The sequence below is a fragment of the Chelonia mydas genome, chromosome 18, assembly GCF_015237465.2.
Source record: "Chelonia mydas isolate rCheMyd1 chromosome 18, rCheMyd1.pri.v2, whole genome shotgun sequence".
Classification (NCBI taxonomy): Eukaryota; Metazoa; Chordata; order Testudines; family Cheloniidae; genus Chelonia; species Chelonia mydas.
Genome location: NC_051258.2, coordinates 21,330,916 through 21,353,903, shown reverse-complemented (window position 1 = coordinate 21,353,903; position 22,988 = coordinate 21,330,916). Strand labels below are relative to the sequence as shown.

Here is a 22,988-nt window from a genome sequence, read left to right as displayed (position 1 = left end):
CCCGGGTTTCTTCCTTCCCAGCTCTCTTCTCTCATAGAGTGACTGCAGCCTCTGTCCCTGCAGTCTCTTTCTGCGGCAAACTTCCTAGCTTTATACAGTACCCAGCTTCTCCCCTAGTGGGGCTTCATTGGCAATTAGTCATTTATAAATCTGCGGGCCTCCCTTCAGGTGCAAGTGTGAATGGTAATTGGCCTCTTCTGGGCCACCTCAACCCCTTCAGGGCTGGTGTTGGTGAACACCCCATCACGAACCCTCCCCTTTAAGACTGCGACCCTTGGGGGTACAGATGCCTTACTGTCTTAAAAATAATGAAACTACCAAAAGAAAGTTTGGGGCTCTTTTTATTTGACTTTTGGCTTTTGAGCCTTTAGGCTGCACTCTGGTCACATTTTCAAGATTTTCTGTGCAAACATAAGAGCTAGAAACTTTATATATACAGTATATGTGAGAGCTGAGAGTCTCGTGGTCACCTGACTCCAGGAACTGAGACTTTAAGGAGAACACCAAATATTGTGAGACTCATGATAAAATCATGAGTGTTCACAACACTGCTCCTTAGCAAAGGCTAGGGCCAAGATTTTACAATATGATGTGTGTGTGGGGGCGGGAGGGCTGTTCTCTTATCCTGCTGGTCACCGTCAGATTGGAATTATTTGGTTGTTGCATTCTCTTTTTGAAGGACTCATGTTGCACAAGGGGTTTGGCCTTTGGCTACCGGCCGCCAGTGGGGCTGCTGCCCTCCCTGCCTTTCCTTCTCTCCATCTGGTGATTGCTGTTTTCTTTTCTAGCCTCTTTCACGTGTCTGCTCTCTTTGGACTCCTCTTTACTTAACACATATGAAAGCAGAACAGTACCATTGGCTCATCAAAATGGTGCTGGGTCCTGATGGCTGTACGCAGGTAGATCTATCCTTGGGTTCGGAGGGACTGCAGGCGAGCCCCATAGACTCCATGACAGAAGTGGGAACAGGTGAAGATACTGATATGTTGGCAACTCAGCGCTGTAGGAAACCTTATTGCCCAAAGTGATAATGGATAGAAGGAAATAATTTCTTCTTGCTCCCACACGGCAGAACTTTGGATCGTATACACCTGGGAAGGGGCCTGGTGTGGGGTCAAGAGAAGAGTGAGGTGCATAATGTGTCTGGACTGAGAAATGTAACTGATTTACAGTGAGGAGGCCTTGGGGGTGCGGGAGAGCTGTGGTGCTGTCAGTGCAGCAAATAACTGAGCTGAAGAAAAACTAACAAAAAAGGTGTTTGATAATCTAAGTGATGTAACACAACTAAAGAAATCCTGTCTTCCTTAGCTCCCATACTTGCCATATCAGAGTGACATTTTATTTATGCTAAGACATAAACAAATACAAGGCAGAAATCCATAAATTACCTTGTTTGATGTCAATCAGAGATGTTGCAGAACATGAAATTTTAGGATCTTTTAGAAAAACAGTTAGCTGTCTCTGTCTATGACATAGCATATGTCACTGGTTAGAGCTGTTGTTTTATTTCACACATTATTCAGTTTTTTAATATATAGATTAATTTAGCATCCGTTGCTATCTATTTACTTGTCTATTTTATACCATCACCCATCAGAATAGTACCTGGGTGCGACCTTGTAGTAGCCCCTGCAGGATTTTGTGAAAATACATATATACTCCTCACAAAGGATAGGCAGAATAAACATCCCCTTTACATGACTAGGGCCAAACATCCCCACTACACACACGGTGCAGCATTGACAGTAAAGTAAGAGTATGATGTACCATTTACAGATACATTGGACAAGACAGCAGTTTCCAAAATGAATGTCATCTGTGTTGCATTATTTTCCATTTAATTTATATGTAGGCTTTTCTATTACTCCTGGGGGAATTCTGTGCCACTGCGCAATGCAGAATTTTGCAGAAATTAATGTGCGTGCAGAATTTCCTTTCCCCCACAGAAATGGGCTGCAGTGCTGCTAGCTGCCACTAGGGGCCACTGGACTCAGCAGAGCTCAGCTTGTACATAGAAGAGAGACTGCTGGGCAGGGGGCGGGAGAGGGAGCTAGAAGGTTCCTGACAGCTGCAGTTCCCAGCATGCCCTGAGGGAAGGAGAGGGCGGCGTGCGGGAAACTCCGTGCAACCCCGGGACCGAGCATCAGGCTGTTTCTCCCTCTGTATCCCTGGAAGGGGGTAGAGAAACAGGAACTGGGTTGTCATAGGGGTTTCTTTAACTCTCTACTCCTGGGGGAATTTTTATGTATCTGTATTGTTACAAACATACTTGCTGACAGTTATTTTGAAATAAATTACCAAAATAATTGAAACTGGTGTGATTATGTAGTGTTATTTTGACAAATAAAATTTGCAGAATTTTAAATATTGTGTGCAGAATTTTAAAATTTTTGGCGCAGCATGCCCCCAGGAGTATTCTGTGGTGCTCACCATTGTAGTTTCTGAGCATTTAGCACACGTTGGTGCATTTATACTCCCAGCACGTCTGTGATGTAGGTAAGTATTCTTGTCTCCATTTTGCAGATGGGATACTGAGACACAAGGTCACCCAGGAAGTCTGTGGCAGAACTGGGATTGGATATCAGAACATAAGAATGGCCATGCTGGGTCGACCAGAGGTCTATCTAGCCCAGTATCCTGTCTTTCAACAGTGGCTGGTGCCAGATGTTTCAGAAGGAACAAACAGAACAGGGCAATGATCTATCTCCTGTTGTCCAGTCCTAGCTTCCAGCAGTCAGAGGTTAAGGGACCCCCAGAGCATGGGGTTGCATCCCTGACCATCTTGGCTAATAGCCATTGATGGACCTGTCCTCCAAGAACTTGTCTAATTCTTTTTTGAACCCAGTTATATTTTGGCCTTCACAACATCCCCTGGTAATGAGTTCCACAGATTAACTAAAGAAGTACTTCCTTATGTTTGTTTTAAACCTACCTATTAATTTCATTGGATGGCCCTGGTTATATGAGAAGGGGTAATTAACATTTCTTTATTCACTCTCTCCACACCAGCCATGATTTTATAGACCTCGATCATCGGCCCCCTTCGTCGTCTCTTTTCTAAACTGAACAATCCCAGTCATTTTAATCTCTTCTCATACGGAAGCTGCTCCATCCCCCTCATCATTTTTGTTGCCCTTCTTGGTACTTTTTCCAATTCTAATATATCTTTTTTGAGATGCGGTGAACAGACCTGCAGGCAGGATTCATGGTGTGGGCATATCATAGATTTATAGAATGGCATGATCTATCCCTTTCCTAATGGTTCCTAGCATTCTGTTAGCTTTTTTGTCTGCCGTTGCATGTTGAACAGATGTTTTCAGAGAACTATCCATGAGTCCAAGATCTCTTTCTTGAGAGGTTACAGCTAATTTAGACCCCATTATTTTGGGATTACATTTTCCAATGTGCATTACTTTGCATTTATCAACACTGAATTTCATCTGCCATTTTCTTGCCCAGTCACCCAGTTTTGTCAGATCTCTTTGTAGCTCTTTGCAGTCAGCTTGGACTTAAATACCTTGAGTAATTTTGTGTCGTCTGCAAATTTTGCCACTTCACTGTTTACTCCTTTTTCCAGATCATTTATGAATATGTTGAACCACACTTGTCCCAGTACAAGTTCCTTGCGGCACTCTGCTATTTACTTTCTATTTATTTTCTCCACTATGAAAATTGACTCTTTATTCCTACCCTTTGTTTCCTATCTTTTAGCCAGTTACTGATTACCCAGGACCGCTCACTTTGCTTAAGAGCCTTTGCTGTGGGACCTTGTCAGAGGCATGCTTGTTGATGCCCTCAAAGAATTCAAATAGAGTGATAGGTCTTGAATTCCCATTACAAAAGCTGTGTTGACTCTTCCCCAATAGAGCATGTTCATTCATGTGTCTGATCATTCTGTTCTTTACTGTAGTTTCAACCAATTTCCCTGGTACTGAAGTTAGGCTCACCACCCTGTAATTGTCAGGGTCGCCTCTGAGCCTTTTGAAACAATCGACATTACATTAGCTATCTGCCGGTCCTCTGATATGGAGGCTGATTTAAGTGATAAGTTACCCACCACAGTTAGTAATCTTGCAGTTTCATATTTGAGTTGAACTAGTACTCTTGGGTGAATTGCATCTGGTCCTGGTGACTTGTTACTGTTTAGTTCAGAGGTGGGTGGCCCGCGGGACTATCCTGCCCGGCTTCTGAGCTCCCGGCTGGGGAGGCTAGCCCCTGGCCCCTCCCCTGCTGCCCACCACTCCCTGCAGCCACAGGGGACGGGGAACAGGGGGGGTTGGATAGGAGGTGGTGTCCCGGGTGGTGGTCAGGGGTGGGGGTCCCTGGAGGGGGTGGTCAGGGGACAAAGAGCAGGGGAGGTTGGATTGGTCGGGGATTCTGAGGGGGGCAGTCAGGGGGCGGGAAGTGGGAGGGGGCGGATAGGGAGTGGGGGCCAGGCTGTTTGGGGAGGCACAGCCTTCCCTATCCGGCCCTCCATACTGTTTCACACCGCGATGTAGCCCGCCGGCCAAAAAGTTTGCCCACCCCGGTTTAGTTTCTTAGTTTGTTCCAAAGCCTCCCCTATTGACACCTGCATGCGGGACAGATCCTTAGATTCCTCAGATTTGCCATCTAAAAAGAATGGCTCAGGTGTGGAAATCACCACACCTCACATCCTCTGCAGTGCAGACTGATGCAAAGAATTAATTTAGCTTCTCTGCAATGGCCTTGTCTTCCTTGAGTGCTATTTTAGTACCTCAGTCATCCAGTGGCCCCACTGATTTTTGGACTGTCTTCCTGCTTCTGATGTACTTAAATTTTTTTTTTTTTGCTGTTAGTTTTTGTCTTTTGTTAGTTGCTCTTCAAATTTGGACTGCCTAATTTTTCTTCTACACTTGACTTGCCAGAGTTTATGCTCCTTTCTATTTTCCTCAGTAGGATTTCACTTCCAATTTTTAAAGGACGTCTTTTTGTCTCTAACTGCATCTTTTACTATGTTGTTTAGCCATAGTGGCATTTTTCTGGCCCTCTTGCTGTTTTTTTTTTAATTTGGGGTATAGATTTAGTTTGAGCCTCTTTTATGGTGTTTTAAAACAGTTTCCACACAGTTTGCAGGCATTTCACTCTTTGGACTATTCCTTTTAATTTCCGTTTAACTAGCCTTCTCATTTTTGTGTAGTTCCCCTTTTTGAAGCTAAATGCTACTGTGGTGGGTTTCTTAGGCATTTTCCTCCCTAGAAGGATGTTAAATTTAATGACATTATGGTGACTATTACTGAGTGGTTCAGCTATATCCACCTCTTGGACTAGATCCTAGTTACCACTTAGACTAAATAACTAATTGCCTCTCCCCTTCTGGGGTCCAAGACAAACTGCTCCAAGAAGCAGTCATTAATAGTGTCTAGAAATTTTCTCTCTGGATTGCATAATGAGGTGACATGTTTCCAGTCAATATGGGGATAGTTGAAATCCCCTATTGTTATTGGGTTCTCTGTTTTTGTAGCCTCTCTAATCTCCCTGTGCATTTCACAATCACCATCCTGGACCGGTGGTCGGTAGTATATTCCTACTGCTATACTCTTATTATTCAAGCCTGGAATTTCTATCCATAGAGATTCTGTGGTGCTGTTTGATTTGTTTAAGGTTTTTACTGTATTTGACCCCATGCTTACATGTACATATACTGCCACTCCCTTGCCAACATGACCTATTTCATCATTCTGATATATCTTGTATCCTGGTATTACCCCATCTCACTGGTTATCATCGTTCCGCCAAGCTTCTGTGATGCCTATGATATCAATATCCTCATTTAATACACGGCACTCAGGTTCATCCATCTTAGTATTTAGACTTCTAGCATTTGTGTACAAGCACTTATACAATTTGTCCATACTTAGTTGTCTGCCTTCAGGAGGTAATTGAATGGGGACTCTTGTTCATTTGACTGTTTCTCTTCAGCTCCTACCTGTACTTTATCAACTTCTGTCCTCTCCTCTTTACTAGGATATAGAGTATCCCCTTTAATAAATCCTTGCCTACAGGATGTGTCTGTCTGACCTGTCGCCTTTCTCCCAGCCCTTAGTTTAAAAACTCCTGTACAACCTTTTAATTTGACGTGCCAGCAGCCTGGTTCCATTTTGGTTTAGGTGGAGCCCATCCTTCCTGTATAGTCTCCTCCTTCCCCAAAAGGTTGTCTAGTTCCTAATAACCTTAACTCCTTCCTTCGAACACCATTGTCTCCTCCACACATTGAGACCCTGCAGTTCTGCCTGTCTACTTGGATCCCTGTCTGGAACTGGAAGCATTTCAGAGAATGCTTCCATGGAGGTCCTGGACTTTAATCTCTTACCTAGCAGCCTAAATTTAGCCTCAAGGACCTCTCTACTACCTTTTGTTGTGCTACTGGTTCCTACGTGTACCATGACCACTGGCTCCTCCCCAGCCCTGCATGTAAGTCTGTTTAGATGTCTTGAGAGGTCCGCAGCGTTCACACCGAGCGGGCAATTCACCATGCGGTTCACCCGGTCATCACAAACCCAGCTATCTATATTTCTAATAAATGAATCTCCTATTACGATTACCTGTCTCTTCCTAATAACAGATTTCCCCTCCTCTGGAGGGGTATCCTCAATGCGAGAGGATCCCGTGACACCATCTGGAAGGAGAGTCCCAACCATGGGATCGCTTCCCTCCACTCCAGCCGGATGTGCTCCTTCCCCAAGTCTTTCATCTTCCTCAACTGTCCAGAGGCTGTCAGACTGGGGTGGGAGTGCTCAACTGTCCTGGAAAGTCTCTGTCTCCCTTAGCTCCTCCAGTTCAGACACTGGTCTCAAGAGCCCGTACTCGGTCCCTGAGGGTCATAAGCTGTGTGCACCAAATACGCACATATGTCACCTGCCCACCAGGCCTGTCATCCTACATGCCTCATTCAGTGCAATAAACTATACAGCCCCCACTCTGCTGCTGGCCGCCTGTGTGCATCGTTATATAGAAGATCTGCTGAGTCCCAGTCCAGTGTCTTAACCAGAGGAGTGTCCTTCCCCTGCAACAAAATAATGAATGGAAAACAATGTTTCTGCTTGTGTCTCCCACAGTCAGACCCTTCTTACAGCCCAGATTAAGCCAAGTGAGAGTGGCGTTTCCTTGACTTCTGCTAGGGTGTTGCTATCCACATGTACTGTGGCTGGAGTGTTTTAAAATGTAAAAGTAACGAATAGAAATGACTGAATCTGACAAACGACCAGAGGGGTTTGTGCAGGGAAGCTGGGGAGGGAAGATCCTGGCCTTCCGTCATTGTCCCTTCCTCTCTTAGGGGAGTAATGATGAAATATCTGAAAACGAAGAGGAACTGGAGGAGAAATCTGAGAGCGAAGGGAGTGACTATTCGCCCAACAAAAAGAAGAAGAAGAAGCTCAAAGAAAAGAAAGAGAAAAAAATCAAGCGCAAGAAGAAAGATGAAGAGGAGGATGATAATGAGGAAGGAGGTTTAAAGGTACCTACAATTACTGTCCAGGACCTAGGTCCATTAGTCGGGTTGTTTCTGAGAATGGGAACTTTAGGGCACCTCCCTGTTACTCTCTCTCAATGCGAGGATAGGATGTGGGAAAAGGCCAAGGGGGCTGTTTTTCACCAGGCGCTTCCTCAGGAGGAGTTTCATTTCAGTCTCTGCCTGTATGCCTAACTGGGGGTCCAATCCTGCAGGGAGTGGAGTGCTCCTACTCCCAGATGCTCCAAGAGGAGCCGAGGGCACTGGGAACCTGGCAGGTTTGGTGCTTGGGAGAGCTGTGTGGAGGAGGAAATTCTGTTTCATGAAGGATTTGGAAATTTGGCTTTGTTCCAAACTGGAGCAAAAACTAAAATTTTGAAATTCTCCAAAAAAAAAATTCTGACTTTTTGTTTTGGGTTGATTGAAACATTTAGTTTCGGATTTGACTTTTAAAAATGCTGTATTCTGTTACAAAATCAAAAAGATCCACAGTGGAAAGTCTGAAGGGTTTTGTTTTGACATTGTTGAAAAGGGACATTTCAATATTGTCAGAACTTTTCCCGTTTTTTTCCAAAACAGAGTTCCAGCGAAATGGATCTGATTTCGGGAAGCATGTCAGTGTCAATGGCACCGTGTATTCTGGAGGAAAATGATTCCATCCAAGTTTCTTCAACCAGCTCCAGCCCCTTGTCCCTCTCTCTTATTTTGGCTCTTAGCTGCTCTTCAGAGGTCTCTGTTGCACGGTTGCCAATAGGGCGTGCACCAGTGGTGCCCTGGACGGTTGTGTTCATTTATGTATCTGGTTCTGTGGAAAAGCAGATGAGTGACGAGACTCTGGCTCCTCAGACACTGATGTTAAAACAGCCTTTGCTTTTCAAAAAATCCTTTGACACCAGGGTCACCCTCCCCAAGGTGTGGAAAAGCAGTAGCACCCAGTGAGTCAGGAGTCACCGGAGTGGACTGGGGCCTTGTGTTGTCACAGCTACGAGCAAATGGATTTTGCCGCAGTTCCCACTGATGCATTTGATGTGCCCACGATTTACATGTCGAGGTGACACTAAAGCTGTGGTGGGGTTAGGGAAGCGTTTGGAAGGCATTGTATTGTTTTCCAGCTAGGTAGTGTGTCTGTTTACTAAGCACTTGTGCACACTCCATCCTTTAACCAACAGAAACCAATCCCCATGTTGTGGAGGTCTAGGAGTAGCAGACGGCGTGCAGTATATAACAGGCGTGGCTGCACACTGCTCGTTCATAGCACCTCCGTCATTTGCATTAAATGTATCCCTTTGTAAATCCATAGGAGCCCAAGAGCTCAGCGCAGCTAATGGAGGAGTGGGGCCTGGATGATGTGGATTATATTTTCTCAGAAGAAGATTACCATACTCTGACTAATTACAAGGCTTTCAGTCAGTTTCTCAGGTAAGAGGCTGAGGGTGGAGCATTGTGCGTATGGATGGGGATCTGTTTTGTACTTGGTTACTACCCAATCGAGTTGATAAAGCCAAGGCATTAGAATGCTGATTCCTCACCAACAGAAAACCAGACATGTGCAGTTTACTGACATTCTGCCAGACTGCACAATCCGCTCCTCATCAGATGCAGGATCTGGGCTACAATCTCTGTAGAGACTCTGGATGTATCCCAAGGGGAGTTCTGCTCTCGCCCATAGCCAGTTGGACCCTAGAAGGTTACCGTTCGCTTTGAGGGCGAGGTCAGACGCAACAGGGAAATGATGCAATGTCATGCCACGGTGCTATACAAGTAGTAATGAATTATCCCTGGCTCCAAAGCATTCTCTTGGCCAGTTTAAGTTTGCTGCCCTGGTGCATCATCTATACCTTGGTGCTTCACCACATGTATCCGAGAGGTGTTCTTCAGGACGCTGTTTTCCAAGGGGTTTCATTGCAGGACTGGTTGGAAAAGGCAGAAACATTTTCACCAAAAAATAAAATTTTCCCAATTTTTTGTTGTTGAAAATTGTGAATATCCCCCCCCCCCCCCCCCCCCGGCTGCTCTTTAAGCTGGTTGAAAATGATAAAAGATTTTTTGGGGAAAAAAAAGTCATTGAATATTTGAACATTTCCCCTCTCTTTCCTTGCGAGGGCAGTTTTGGTTTCTACCGTTTTCAGTGCATCTGTTGCCAGTGACTCGTCACAATCGGTGTCAGGCATTGGCTGCTAATTCATGTTACGCTTTTCCCCAGCGTGTGATGAGTTAAAACAATCAGACCGCAGAGGAGCCCTGTCGACTGATGGTTTTTCCTACCCCACCCTGCAGGCCTCTCATTGCCAAGAAGAATCCCAAAATCCCCATGTCCAAGATGATGACGGTGCTTGGTGCCAAATGGCGAGAATTCAGCGCCAACAACCCGTTCAAAGGCAGCTCGGCCGCGGCAGCCGCAGCTGCAGTGGCGGCAGCCGTGGAAACAGTCACCATTGCACCTCAGCTTTCTGTCAGCCCTCAGCAGTCTGCTCTGCCCATGGCCATCAGGAAAGCGAAAACCAAGGAGGGCAAAGGTAACGTGCCAGGCAGGAATGAATGGCTAACCAGACAGCGTGGGTAGATCTTGCAATGATAAACAATACATTTACTTGCAATATATTATTTAGCCACTAGATGTGTCCGTGTGCTACCTAGCTAGTTCCAGACAGGGTGTGAAGCCTGGTAAGTAAGGGAAACAAAGCTGGAAATTGAGCTGTGGGGAAACTTGTGAGTCTGTGTCTGTAGTTTGTATTTGTGTTCTACAATAAATGCCACAGATGAACTGTGATTCTTTATATAATGACTGATCATGTTAGCAGGACCATGGAGGATTTGTATCCTACTTTAAATAAAGGAATAATAACAGTATTTCTTGATGTGATACCTGTGTCACAAAGGATCTCCAAGAGCTTTATAAATATTCGCTAGTGAAATCTCGCAACCTCCTGGAAAGGGCACTTTTCAAGCTGGAGTGAATTTGCAGGCCAGTAAGATCAGGACTGAGGGGCACTGGAAAATCTGTTGGAATAGTAGGGGTGGTAGGATGCAGGGCAGGACATTGGCAGAGCAGATGTGTTCTGTCTGTATGCCTCTGTAATATTCAGCAGTCTGGCCGATGCATTCCATCTGGACCGACGTAGGACATTCAAGAACAGTGAAGAGACCACAGTAGAAAAGATTACAAAAATAACTTATAAGGTATTTGATTTCCTAGCGGGGAGGTGGAAGGACACTGCCTTCAAACCCCATTTGCAAGCATGTTAATCTACAGCAGCTCCTACGGAATTGATCTCATTTTTATTGAAATGAGTCTGTAACTATTAACATTTTCCTGCTCCTGACAGCAGAGACGGGAGGCTTCCCTCAGCGTTCAGAAAGGGCTTCATGAGTCATTGGAAGAAAAAATGGGGAAGGGGAGGAGGGAGAGAAATCTCCCTTTGTTCCTAGTGTTTTTCTTCATGAAGTTTCTGTTCCAATTATGCAGCAATCAAATCCTGATGCCTCAAGAGCTTTGAAAGGAGCAGCCCAAGAGGCATGGTGCTGTTTGCAACAGTTTTCCTTTCCCATAGTTTTCGTGCAGCATCTCTCAGTCCACTTAGCTGATCTTGTGGGAGGAAGCTGTCGTCTGTCCCCCCTGGCCACACCCACAGAGGTTAGTTATTTGCACCCATCTCTGCAGTATCTGAGCTGCAGTCCCTTTCCTGGCCCCTGGGGGGCAGGCTGCACTTTTCCCCCAAATGCAAAGCAGTTAAATATGAACCCCTGGTTTATAAGGGAAGCACTTGGCCACCCCTCAGTATTTGCTTAGGGTTCCCACTGCGGAGACACAGAGAGCCAGGAACACAGGGGAAAGAAGCACCTTCGGGGAAGGAGACATGCTGCTTTCATTGCTCTGCTCTTGCATTTATAAAGTTCAGTGAGGAATGTTTGTGAAGCATCGTTTTCAAACAGGAGGGAAACTGTAAAAATGTAGAGCCTTGGTTCTTTCCTAGCATTGAACATGGGACCTTCAGCACCAAAGCACAGGGCCTTTGCCACTTTAACTAAAGGAGTCGCTCTCTTAACGGGTAGCAGTATTGGGCACTTATCCTCTGTGTGGATTCAGTGTGGGGGGGAACACGATGTGATAAGCTAGAATGTTATGCAAGCAATGCAAACACTCAGAAGATACTTGAACGAAGGTAAATTATGAGCAATAGGGTTTGGGGAGAAGGTAGAAATCAAGGTGTCGATCATTAGAACGTCAAGAAAATCTTTCTGTTCATTTAGGTCCAGGAGTGCGGAAGAAAATCAAGGGCTCCAAAGATGGGAAGAAAAAGGGGAAGGGGAAAAAGATGGCGGGCGTGAAATTCCGGTTTGGAGGAATCGCCAACAAAAGGAAAAAAGGCTCCTCAGTAAGCGCTCTCTGTCTGTAAACGGCGAATGTTGGTGCTGGTGGAGGGTGCTGGGCGGGCAGCCCTGGAGATTGGAGTCCTCTGTTTCCCCCAACATTTTGGGTAGCGGCCGGGCAAGCTTCCTCCTGCGGTGTTCCTTATCCTGCCTGAAGCCCCATTCGCAGATAGGAGAAGGGTGTTCAGTTCTGTAGCTCATTCAGTTTTGGAGTCTCTCTGCCAAGAAGGGAGACAATTAGTGCCAGTTGCACTGATGGGTATTGGATGTGGCTACTTGTCCCACAGAGCTGGGCTGTGACCGTCAACCCATTTTGCACAGGGGGAAATTCACTCCTGTGCGGAGAGGGGCCAGCACACAGTCTGTGCCGCACCAAGGGCTCAAGTTGAATTTACATGGGGTGTTGGCCCTTTGCACTGGCATGCATTTCACCCATTGGAAGCGCCAAGCTTCCTTCAGCTGGGGAAATGCTGGCAGTCTCTCCCCACTTGGGCCTGGGTAAGGAAATCTTAAAATCTCATTTGCGTTTCTTTGTTAGAAACCAATCTTTGCTCAGTGGGTATTCTACCCTTTGGAAGAGAACTGCATCCAGGCTCACGTTCCTAGAGATGGCATGTTTGGGAATTTCTTCCACTAAAATCATAGAATCAGTTTTAATACTTTCCTGTGGTGAGTTCAGTGATAACATAATTTCAGATTTCATTTGCAAATAAACTCTTTAGGGCCTACCCTCCTACTGAATGTATGTCAGAGAGAATTATCAAATGCTTTAATTATATTACGATATCTAGCCTGTGATTTTCCAGCACAGTTCCCAGAGTAGAAGACCACAGGAATAAATGCAGGGCCAAAAAAATCTGTAATACAGTTTGCATGCTGTGCACTTGGCAGTGTATGAATATCAAATGTATGCAGAGTATTTTAAAGAATAAATATTTTAAATAACTATAGAATAAGGACAGAACTCCTGTAGGTCTTGATAATATTGATCAGAATCCCATTAATTTAGCCTTATTGGAGTTCACTAACCCTCTGGAGCCATTACACGTAATATAATCAGTTTGTAAATTACTTTTGTGCAACAAAGATTCAAGTGAAAGGAGCGTTTTTGAACCAATCCGCTGCAGTAGTTTTCAATCATAAGTGTGTGAATATGTGGCAAATTTTCAAAAGTGGGCCCTAGATTTGTGCATTCACATTTTCAAGTGATGCTAAAAGCTCAGAGTTTCTCCCACGGTTAGTCAGAGGACTAAGTACGGTGTGTGTATGCGTGTGTTTGTGTGTGTATAAATCAGAGCTTTGGGGAGAAGGGTTTAGGGTCCAGAATGAGAATTTAGACATGTTAATTTTAGGTGTGATGTCACAGTGTAAGTTTTAGCTCATTTAACTATTTGCAAAAAAAAAATCAATGAAGTAGTGAGTGTGTGAATTTTTGTGTGCGCATGCACATGCCGGGGTTACGGCAGACTGAAGCAACGGGGGGTACGGGGGTGCCCTCACTGTATCGGTCCGGGAGAAGTAGTGCAGCCACCCAAGTGAGGGAGGAGAGGAGAGCTCCCCGCTTTTAGCAGAGGATGTGGTAGCTTTGTTTCCCCCAGCCCCGCTCCCCCTCACTTCAACAGACACATGTGCTTGTTTAGTGCTTTTCGTGGCAGGGGCTATTCTGGGTGAGCCTGGAATTCTGAGCCCTCATTGTGTCTGATACGCAAAGCTCCTGTTGGCTGGATCAGTCTCGTTTCGTGCTCCAGGCAAAATCTGAACTGTGCTCAAACACAGTATCTCATGGAGCTACTTTTAAAGGGCACGAGCCAACGGCTCTTTACACACCAGGCCCTGGGTGAGGATGCTGCATTTCTCCTGCAAGACTAAACCTGTCTAGTTGCCTGAAGCTGTAACCCCGACTCACCCAAGCCGTGCCATTGACTCCAGTGAGGCTGTTGGCATCGGTAAGAGGTGCAGGGAGTGGCCCTAGCGGCTGAGGTGTTAGATCAGACCGTTGAGACCTTCTGGTCCAGTGTCCTGCCTCTGGCCAGTACCCGGTGTTCAGGGGACACTGAGCCATCCCAGGATGACCCCTGGCTGTTGTGCAGTGCAATCTGTGCATTTGTGAAGGTGTTATCAGAGACAGCCAGGGAGCCCAGCCTCCGACTCTTGTCAGGTAAGTGGAGAAGGAACTGGACTGTGGCCTGATTTAAATGGCTTGATTTGCACTCTTTAAATCTGCACTTAGAGTCTTTCAGTGACTTGGGATCTTAATCTGTCTGCTCCCTTCAGCGGCTGCTGGAGGTGCCAGGGAACAGGCTTGGCAGCCTCTCTTCAGAGCTGAAGGGGAGAGAGCATTGTCCTGCAGATGCCAGATACAATCCAGCCCTATTTGGCTCGACACTGAGTCCGAGAGATTGGTATAATACATAAGATTTACTTTGTGACGCACTTGCATAACCTCCGCATAATGTCACCAGGAGCTGTATAAACCTGCCTGTGGCCTATCCCTAACTACTCAATGAACCCGCAAGCTTTACCGCTTGGCCTCAGTGGGGCTCAGCCCTGAGGAGCTCACTCAATGAGCTGTGTTCTCCCTATGCATTTGCCCAGCTTCTCGGCGCTGCGCTCCTCCTGCCACGAGGACTGGCCCTCTGGCAGCGGGGGACGAGAAGCCAATGCTTTGCCTCTGTGTGGTTTGATTTCCCTTGCAGAGTGAAGAGGAGGAGCGGGAGGAGTCGGACTTCGACAGCGCCAGCATCAACAGCTCTTCGGTGCGCTCCGAATGCTCGGCGGGCTTGGGGAAGAGAGGGAAGAGGAGGAGAAAGAAAAAGAGGAGTAGGCCATTTCTTTGTACTCCGCTCCTGTTCTGTTTGGATTTCCTGCTTTGATGTGTGCTTCTCTGGTCCCTGGAGCCCTGTGTGGGAGCTTCCAGTGCAGCATCTGATCCTGGCTCCATGTGGGGGTGTGTGGGGGCGAGGGGCGCCTTCATTCACACCCAACGCGAAATGCCACTGCTGGCTTGTGTCTCGCCAGGGGTGTGAGCAGCTCCCGTTCTTTCAGCGCTGCCTTGCTTTGGAGGGAGAGCCCTGTCTGCTGGCCTGGCATTGTTTCCCTTCCATGAAAACGGTATTTGCGGGAACACGCCACCAGTAAATTTAGCCTTACAGAGTGGCCAGCCACGTAGGCCAAGGTGTCTAGCTGACATAGGGGAGCATGAAGATGTGAACAAGATTAGGGTTTTTTTCCCTGTGTTAAATGCCAGAGTAATTCACAAGGCACATGCTTCATTCAGCCTCATGGACGTGCCCTGGGATAAGAAATGCATGCAAGCAGCAGGACAAGGCACGCAGCAGGGTATTGGATCAGACGTATGTATCGTTTTTTGGATACCATTGATTTTTTTTAGCAACACTTTCTCTGCTTCATTGCGACTGAGAAAATCCATAAAGGTCCCTTTGGACTGAACTGCCCGGAAGTGTTTCCCCTGACACTGGCGTGGCAGCATCTCTCTCCGCCCCCGAAGGACTCCAGGAGCGAAGTGCACTACTTGTTTCCTCCCACCATCCCGGACTTGCATTCACGGCAGCAGCTTGGCTTCTCCTCAGCTGTTGCTGGCTCAGCACAGCCATCTGCTCCATGGCAGCACCGTCCCCGCTGTGTTCTCAGCTTGGGCAGCCATTCGCTCTTGTAGTGCGACAGAAAGGATCCTTTTCTTTTTATCTTCCGTCCTTGCTCCGCACGAGATATTTCAGATCCAGAAATTCGAAATATCCTGTAGCTTCTTATCTTCACCCTCAGGTTATACTTTCAACAAATCAGAGGGCAGCTTCTGGATGTGGGGCTGGAAGCTTCTGCTGGGATAGGAAACGAGACTGTCTCACCCCGGCAATGCACAGTCCTCATTCTCTGGGTTTGACATCTTACACCGGTGAGAGCTGAGCTCACGAAGACTGGGACTGGCTGCACATCAGTCCCCTACATGAAGACGGAATCTGTTTAGTCTTTTTGTTTGTTATTCACGTTGCAGCAGTGCATGGAGACCCAGTTGTGCGAGGTGCTGTACAAATACGTAGCGAGAGACAGACTCTGCCCCAAGAAGCTTATAGTCCTAGTAGATCAGACTGACAAAGGGAGACTCATTATCTTCCCTAGTTTACAGAGGAGCAGTTGTGCACAGAGTGTTTTAGTGACTTGTTCAAGGTCATTCAGGGAGGCTGTGGCAGAACTGGGACTTGAAGCCAGGTCTACTGAGTCCTAGTCCAGTGCCTTAACCATAGAGCCGTCCTGCCCTTCCTTGTCCCCTGCTGTACCAGGTTGGATGAGCTCCTGCCTCTGAGTCTAGTGCACAGACAGGGAGACCAGAGTAGTCCAAAGAGGAAGAGTCCTTCTCGGCTGTATTATTATTGCATGGTACATTTGCAGTTGATGGTGATGGTATCTGCGGAGGTTTCTCTGACTGGCCTCCCTTGCAACCTCTCCAGGTTCTGGCATTCTCCATTGAGAGCCTGAAGGAACCAAAGGATGATACAGTGTGGAGAGAGAAAGAGAGACAGAGGTGAGATGATGCTGTGTGCAAAGACCCAGATAAACTGATGCTGAGGGACAGAGAGGTAGGGGAATGTAATAGATGGGGACTAAGGTGGAATGTTCTCTTTGTTTCCTTAAATATAATGAATCCTTTTACAAGAGAAATTGTCTCGTTTCCTCCTGGGAAAGCATGTGATGGCTGCTGCTTCTCTGACTGTCCTGTGTGTCCCTTGTTCTTAGTTGAAGAAGGGGATGGATACGAGACCGACCACCAGGACTACTGTGAAGTCTGCCAGCAGGGAGGGGAGATTATCCTGTGCGACACTTGTCCTCGCGCCTATCACCTCGTCTGCCTGGATCCTGAGCTGGAGAAAGCACCGGAGGGCAAGTGGAGCTGCCCGCACTGTGTGAGTAACTGTGGGGTTGGTTTGAAACTGGGTAACTTTGCTGCTGAAAATCAGCTTAGAACATAGCTGGGAGCACTAGTAAAAGGAGCGTTCCTCTTCTGCAGAGAGGAGCGCTCAGAGATTTATGTGTCCCACTTCTCACCGCACATGGGCTTATCTAAGTTGCAGCGGCACCCTGTCCAAAAGGAGCCTTTGCTTTTTAGTTGGTGCCGTGTGATCAATGGCTCTGAAACCATGTCCTGGACCAGAGCAGCAGGACTTGGCTGCAGCCAAACTTGGTTGCAGTGTTCACCAGAGAGGCGGCTTAGCGGAGCTAAGACTCAGGTTGGAAATGGCCTTGACTCCCTGGCTTCATGGATCCGAATCCCTGCCAGGCTGACTTGGCTTCTCAGCCTCCTCACACAGTTCCTACCCCAACAGGAGCTCTTGCAGCTGCGTGTTCGGGTGCTGAGGTCTGAGAACTCGGCCCGCAGGGGAAAGCGCCCGTGTGTGTTCAGACACCTGTCAGACACCCCTGGGGCACTGGATGGGCCACCTAAGTAAATACTCAGCACTGTGCTGATGCACCTTCCCTAGGAGAAGGAAGGGATCCAGTGGGAGCCGAAGGAAGAGGAGGAGGAGGACGAGGAAGGAGGCGAAGAGGAGGAGGATGACCACATGGAGTTTTGCCGTGTGTGTAAGGATGGCGGGGAGCTGCTGTGCTGTGACACCTGCCCGTCTTCCTATCACCTGCACTGTCTGAACCCGCCTCTGCCGGAAATACCAAACGGTGAATGGCTCTGCCCGCGCTGTACAGTGAGTGTTACCAGCATTTGTCCTGCCGCCCCTTCGCTTCCCCCGGGGCAAGGAGCGGGCCTCAGCGTGGCCTGAGGGTTTCAGAACTGGTGCTAGAGTGAGGGCAGACAGATGCCCCGCTCTGATGGGCTCTGATCCCACCCCCCTCTGATGTGCCCCCATCCCATGCCCTCTTCCCCATGGGCCTGCCGTCCTGCCCCTCACTTCCTGCTCTGCAGAGTCTGTCATCCCCCTCTCCAGGCTGCCTCTAGGACCTGCTGGGTCTCTGGAAGGCTCTGTTCCCTGCACTGACTTGCTGCCCTATGCAGATGACAGGTTATTTCCCTGCAGCTTTTTAGATTAAGTGTCAGGTCCCATTTGATGCATCTCCTGCGTGGAGGAGCCTCCCTCATCGGAGGCAGCCGAGCTGCAGCGGCGGGTAGGTGTGATTTGTGGAGCCCGCGACAGCACTGGAGAATTAAATATGGGACTAGTGAAACACTGATTACTTCCCAGCCCGTTCTGTCCCCAGCTGGGACATGGGCAGCATCACGGCCGCTCAGACAGAGCCATCCTTTTCCAGCACGCCTGCATCCAGGGGATGGATCTGCCATCATTCAAGGTGTCTTGGGGGGCACTCTCCCTCACCCCGCCCCGTGCGTTTCACCCCTCTCACTCACTCACTTGTTACTGTCCGACCAGTAAAAAAGAGCACTGATTAAGAAACAAGCCCTGGGGTTGACACAGAGCACAGCATTTCCTTTCAGGACTGTCCAGGCTGAGTCAGAGGTGGCAGGCCAGGCCTAGAACTGGCCTGACTCTGGGGTTGTTAAAAACTGCCCAGTTTGTTGCATGACCCTGGGTTCCCTTGAGTCTGGGCCTAATTTACTGCCAGTCGCTGCTGCCCATCCTGCCTGGGGATTTCCCACAGTGGAAGCAGTTTCCAGTTATGGCCCAGGTGCCAGTGGAGACTGCTCAGGGGGCCTCTGGATTAGTGCACCTCCCTCTCTGTCCTGGCAATGCCCTCCTTCTCTGGACAGCTTACTCCTAGGGGCATTCTGCACCACTGCGCAATGCAGAATTTGTGCAGAATTCATGTTCCCCGCAGAATTGTATTTTATCCCGCAGAATTTGTGATTTCCACCAAAATGCTTCACAAATTTCAGCCCCTGCCCCGTGACATTTCCTGAATCTTTTTTTGTTGTCTGTATTGTGACAGACATACTTGCTGACAGGTATTTTATAAGAAGTTACCAAAATAGCTGAAACTGGCCTGAATATATGGTGTTATTTTGACAAATAGAAATATGGAGAGTTTTGCAGAATTTTAGAATATCGTGTGTAGAATTTTTAATTTTTTGGTGCAGAATTCCCTCAGAGTAACAGCTCCCCTCATGGCTTGGCCCAGGCAGGATCTGTGCTACATTTCCCCACTGCAGACCTCTTTGCCCTCCAGCAGACTCCACTGCCAGTGCAGGTCCAGTGCTCAATCCAGGCCAGGTCTGGTGTCCAGCCATTGAGAAGCCGGGGCTTGGTGGTGATGGGTTGGGCTTTCCCTGGTGTTTCAGGGCTGTGCTGCCGGGGAAGTGGAAGGGGGAACTGCTGTGTGGGGCTGACGGGGTCCATTTTAAACCTTGAGTGTATGTGTGTTATTTTTGCCTCCTTTTATTCTCAGTGCCCTCCCTTAAAAGGCAAAGTCCAACGCATCCTGCACTGGGTCTGGCGAGAGCCCCCTGCCCCCTTCCTGTCTGGGCTCCCTCCGCCTGAGCTGGAGCTGTCCGTCCCTCCATCAAAGCCCCTGGAGGGGATCCCGGAGCGGGAGTTCTTTGTGAAGTGGGCAGGACTCTCCTACTGGCATTGCTCCTGGGTCAAGGAGCTGCAGGTAAGACACAGCGAGGCTGGTGAGAGGGGGACTGCGTGCAAGGCTGCCCGTGGCTGGGCCTGGCACACCTGTGGCCGTTTTCGACACGTGTGTGGGGGTGTTGAAACATAACCAGCTCCCCCATTTGTTGCTCTCTCTGGGCGCAGCTGGAGCTCTACCACACCGTGATGTATCGCAACTACCAAAGAAAGAACGACATGGATGAGCCCCCGGCCTTTGACTATGGCTCTGGGGATGAAGACGGCAAAAGCGAGAAGCGGAAGAACAAAGACCCGCAGTACGTCAAGATGGAGGAGAAGTACTATCGCTACGGCATCAAACCTGAGTGGATGATGATTCACCGAATCCTGAACCACAGGTGGGGAGTTGTGAAGGAGAGAGGGGTGGGTGTACAGACTCCTAGAACATCAAGGGGCAAAGATTGCCCATAGGGCCTCGTGAAGATCCATGAAGAAGGAATTCTGAGTGAAACCTGATGCATTCACCTTGCCTCCTTTTGCAAATGAAGGTGTAGGGAGTGGTTCCTCCCCATGTTATTAGTATGGACTGTGTGATATTCCCAATCCTGCAGAGGTTTTTGGGGTGGTGATTAGCTAGGTTTTTTGGGGGGGAAACTACAATTTCTGTAGCAAGCGGTATTTCTGTGTCAAGCCTAGTTTGTGGGCAATATTAATTAAGCAATGGTTAGATCTGCTTGTGCTAAGAACATAACATACCGCAGAGTGATCAGGGAGATGTTTGCAAAGTTACACACACAAAGCATTTCAAGTTTGGATTCTATCCACTGACCCATTATTGAATCTGGCCTTGAATTTAGGCAGCCCAGAGTGCAGGGATCATCCAGGCTAGTGTCATGTGGCCATTCGTGGCACAGCATTGTAATATCAGAACATAGACAGCCTGGTGTCTTGGTAGGACGGGTGCTGCTCATGTGTGTCACCAGTGTTAACCCAGAACAATTCCACCAATTCTAATGGAATTAATCTGAATTTCCAGACCGTGTAAGTGACAGCAGAATTTGTCCTGCGATGTCTCCCCAAGCCCCTCCTGGCCAGGGGATGGGGATTTACCTACTGCTTTGCTTTTGCAACCCTAATTTGCTCCTCCTAAAGACTGTAAAGCTGTAAACTTATTCCAAGGCTATCATCACCTTGGAAGCTCATTACAGAGCTGAAAGTGAGGCCAAACATGAATTGTTGCATTATTTCCATTTCTATTAAATTGCACGTTAAAAATATAGATAATAAATTCTTCCAAAAGGCGGATCTTGGCTTTATTAAACTTTCCCCAAATACATTATTTGGGTCCCTGATGCCAACTAATATTTTACTGAAAAATTCATAAATTTCTTCTGCGACTGGGTGATCAGTGTTTCTCCTGTTGATCGCACCATGCAGCTGCTATTACTCACACAAACTACTCTCAAACCCAGTCCGTTTCTGTGTATGCTGTTCATTTCTGTGGGGAATCATGCATTCCACCCTCGCTCAAATCACATCAAAGACATTAGCAGGAGTTTGGGAATCACACATATACTGAGAGGTAGCTAATGCTCACATAACTCCCTTGGAGGCTGATGGGACTGTGCGTGCAGAGAAGAATTTAAATACATTTCAATTATTTAGCCATGATATCTGAGTTTATTTGTGCTGAAGACATTTCCTATGTATTAGATAATCTTCTGGGTTGATACCTTTTTTCTTTTTTAAAAACGTCCAAAGGCAAGGATCACTTTGTAGAACTTCTAAATTAGGAATTACACACACTTCTCTTCAAAGCTGTTTGACGGGGACTGAGTCAAATTGTGTGGCGAAACCCTGTGCCAGAGTTACGTTCTATGTAAATAAGGCAGGTCTTGCCTTTTATAAATAACCGGATTCTGAAAGGTTTTTATTAGTTTTTCAGTGTAATTGGTATGAGAAATGTATAAGGAACAGGATAAGCTTTTCAAACGAATGAATGGACTAGAGAATGTCTATTGGGAACTTTTGTTCACAGTGTCTCATACTACAAGAACCGGGGGACATTCAATAAACTTTTAAAACTAGTAAAAGGAAATACCTGTTCACATAATGCAAAAATAGCCAGTGGAACTCACTGCAACAAGATACCATTGAGGCCAAGAGCACAGCAGGATTTGGAAGAGACATTTATATAAATGTGAGAATATCCAGAACAACAATAGTAAGGAAAAAATTAACAAACCCCAAGAATTTTGGAAGGGATATAAACTTTCATTTTTCAGGGCATAAGCCAACTTCTAACTAATGGGTTTTAGGAAAGGACTTTCCTTGGGGACAGATTATTCCATAAGTGCCTGCACCTTCCTTTGAAACATCCGGCACTGTTGGAGATAGGATACTGGATGAGTGCCTACGTTCCTGTGCTTAGGCTGAAATGTAGGACCCTGCCCTTCTCTTTCTGACTTTCATTCTTTTAAGTTTAAAAACATTCAACTTATTTTCTTGCTCTTTCGCTAACAGCCCTATGTTACCTGACCTCTGAGCAGCCCTGGATACCTGCTGCACGCTGCGCACATACCCTGACGCCACAGTGCTAAAGGCGGTGGTGTTACATAAATTATTGTCCCCAACACTAAATTACAGGCAGCACAGACACAAAGAAATCGTGTGGCATTTAGCTTCTGTGATTGATTAAACATACCCAGCGGATTAATGGACCATTCCACCTGAAACTATTGATTCCTTCTTGGTGGTGGTTTAGCTCTGCATTGACTTCATAATCTGAAGGTACAAACAGAGGATGGAGTATTCGGTTTCTTGAAAACAGGGTCATAGCAAGCTGTTTGCTTAGGATTGAAACCTGCCTACACAAGTCTTGGTGCTCCCCCGGGAAGGTTCCTGAATTCATTGCCTTTGGAAGGGCAGGCCCCCCATTGCTGTGTATTTATATCGGGACATTTGGTGGTTTTGTTCATGGTTTTGGGCATGTGTATGAGAGCCCATCTCTGGCGTTCTTTCCTCCACTGGCTCCGTGTGAATCTCCTGGGTGCTAGCTGACAGGAGACCTAAGCATGTTCTGTTGGGTGCAGGGTTCTCTGTTTCAAGGGACTTTAATTAAACCCTGCTGAGACTTCCAGGCTCTGAAGGGCTGGGGGGTTGTGTTTGAGAGAGAGGAAGCTGTCTCATCAGGGAGATGTTTCCATTGCTAATACACGGCAGTACAAGGGAAACACCAACTCAGACAATGTTTGTTACATTAGGTCATTTCAGTGATGTGCTTTTCTATACTATGAATTCTAGCTTTGATAAAAAGGGAGATGTCCATTACCTGATCAAGTGGAAAGATTTACCCTACGACCAGTGTACCTGGGAGATTGACGACATAGACATCCCGTACTACGAAAACCTGAAACAGATTTACTGGAATCACAGGTATGAGCCAGGGAGGCAGTGCGGTCTGTAGTCTGCGCGGGCAGCATAGAGTCATGCAGATCTACAGCATCTAAAGTGACTGGTGATTTTTGGTGCCCCATATTTTGAGTGAAGAACTGGAACCACCTTAAAGGGAACGGATTTTCATTGCGTGGGTGAGCTGCACTTTCTGAAAATCA

At 47.2% G+C, this 22,988-nt stretch overlaps 1 protein-coding gene across 6 annotated transcripts in view; it reads left to right on the top strand.

Moving 5' to 3' along the window:
- CHD5 (chromodomain helicase DNA binding protein 5) overlaps positions 1–22,988 on the top strand; it is an 82,760-nt gene that overhangs the window by 23,940 nt on the left and 35,832 nt on the right. For 5 of the 6 annotated variants that reach the window (XM_043531798.1, XM_037881231.2, XM_043531796.1 and 2 more), the window contains exons 3-12: positions 7,295–7,474; positions 8,769–8,887; positions 9,746–9,984; positions 11,720–11,844; positions 14,536–14,659; positions 16,592–16,758; positions 17,335–17,553; positions 19,208–19,414; positions 19,561–19,772; positions 22,678–22,809. In XM_043531798.1, the coding sequence (XP_043387733.1) occupies positions 7,295–7,474; positions 8,769–8,887; positions 9,746–9,984; positions 11,720–11,844; positions 14,536–14,659; positions 16,592–16,758; positions 17,335–17,553; positions 19,208–19,414; positions 19,561–19,772; positions 22,678–22,809 (1,724 nt within the window). Of the gene's footprint in view, positions 1–7,294; positions 7,475–8,768; positions 8,888–9,745; positions 9,985–11,719; positions 11,845–14,535; positions 14,660–16,305; positions 16,380–16,591; positions 16,759–17,334; positions 17,554–19,207; positions 19,415–19,560; positions 19,773–22,677; positions 22,810–22,988 lie in introns of those variants that run through there. The other variant, XM_043531801.1, reaches the window with a different exon arrangement.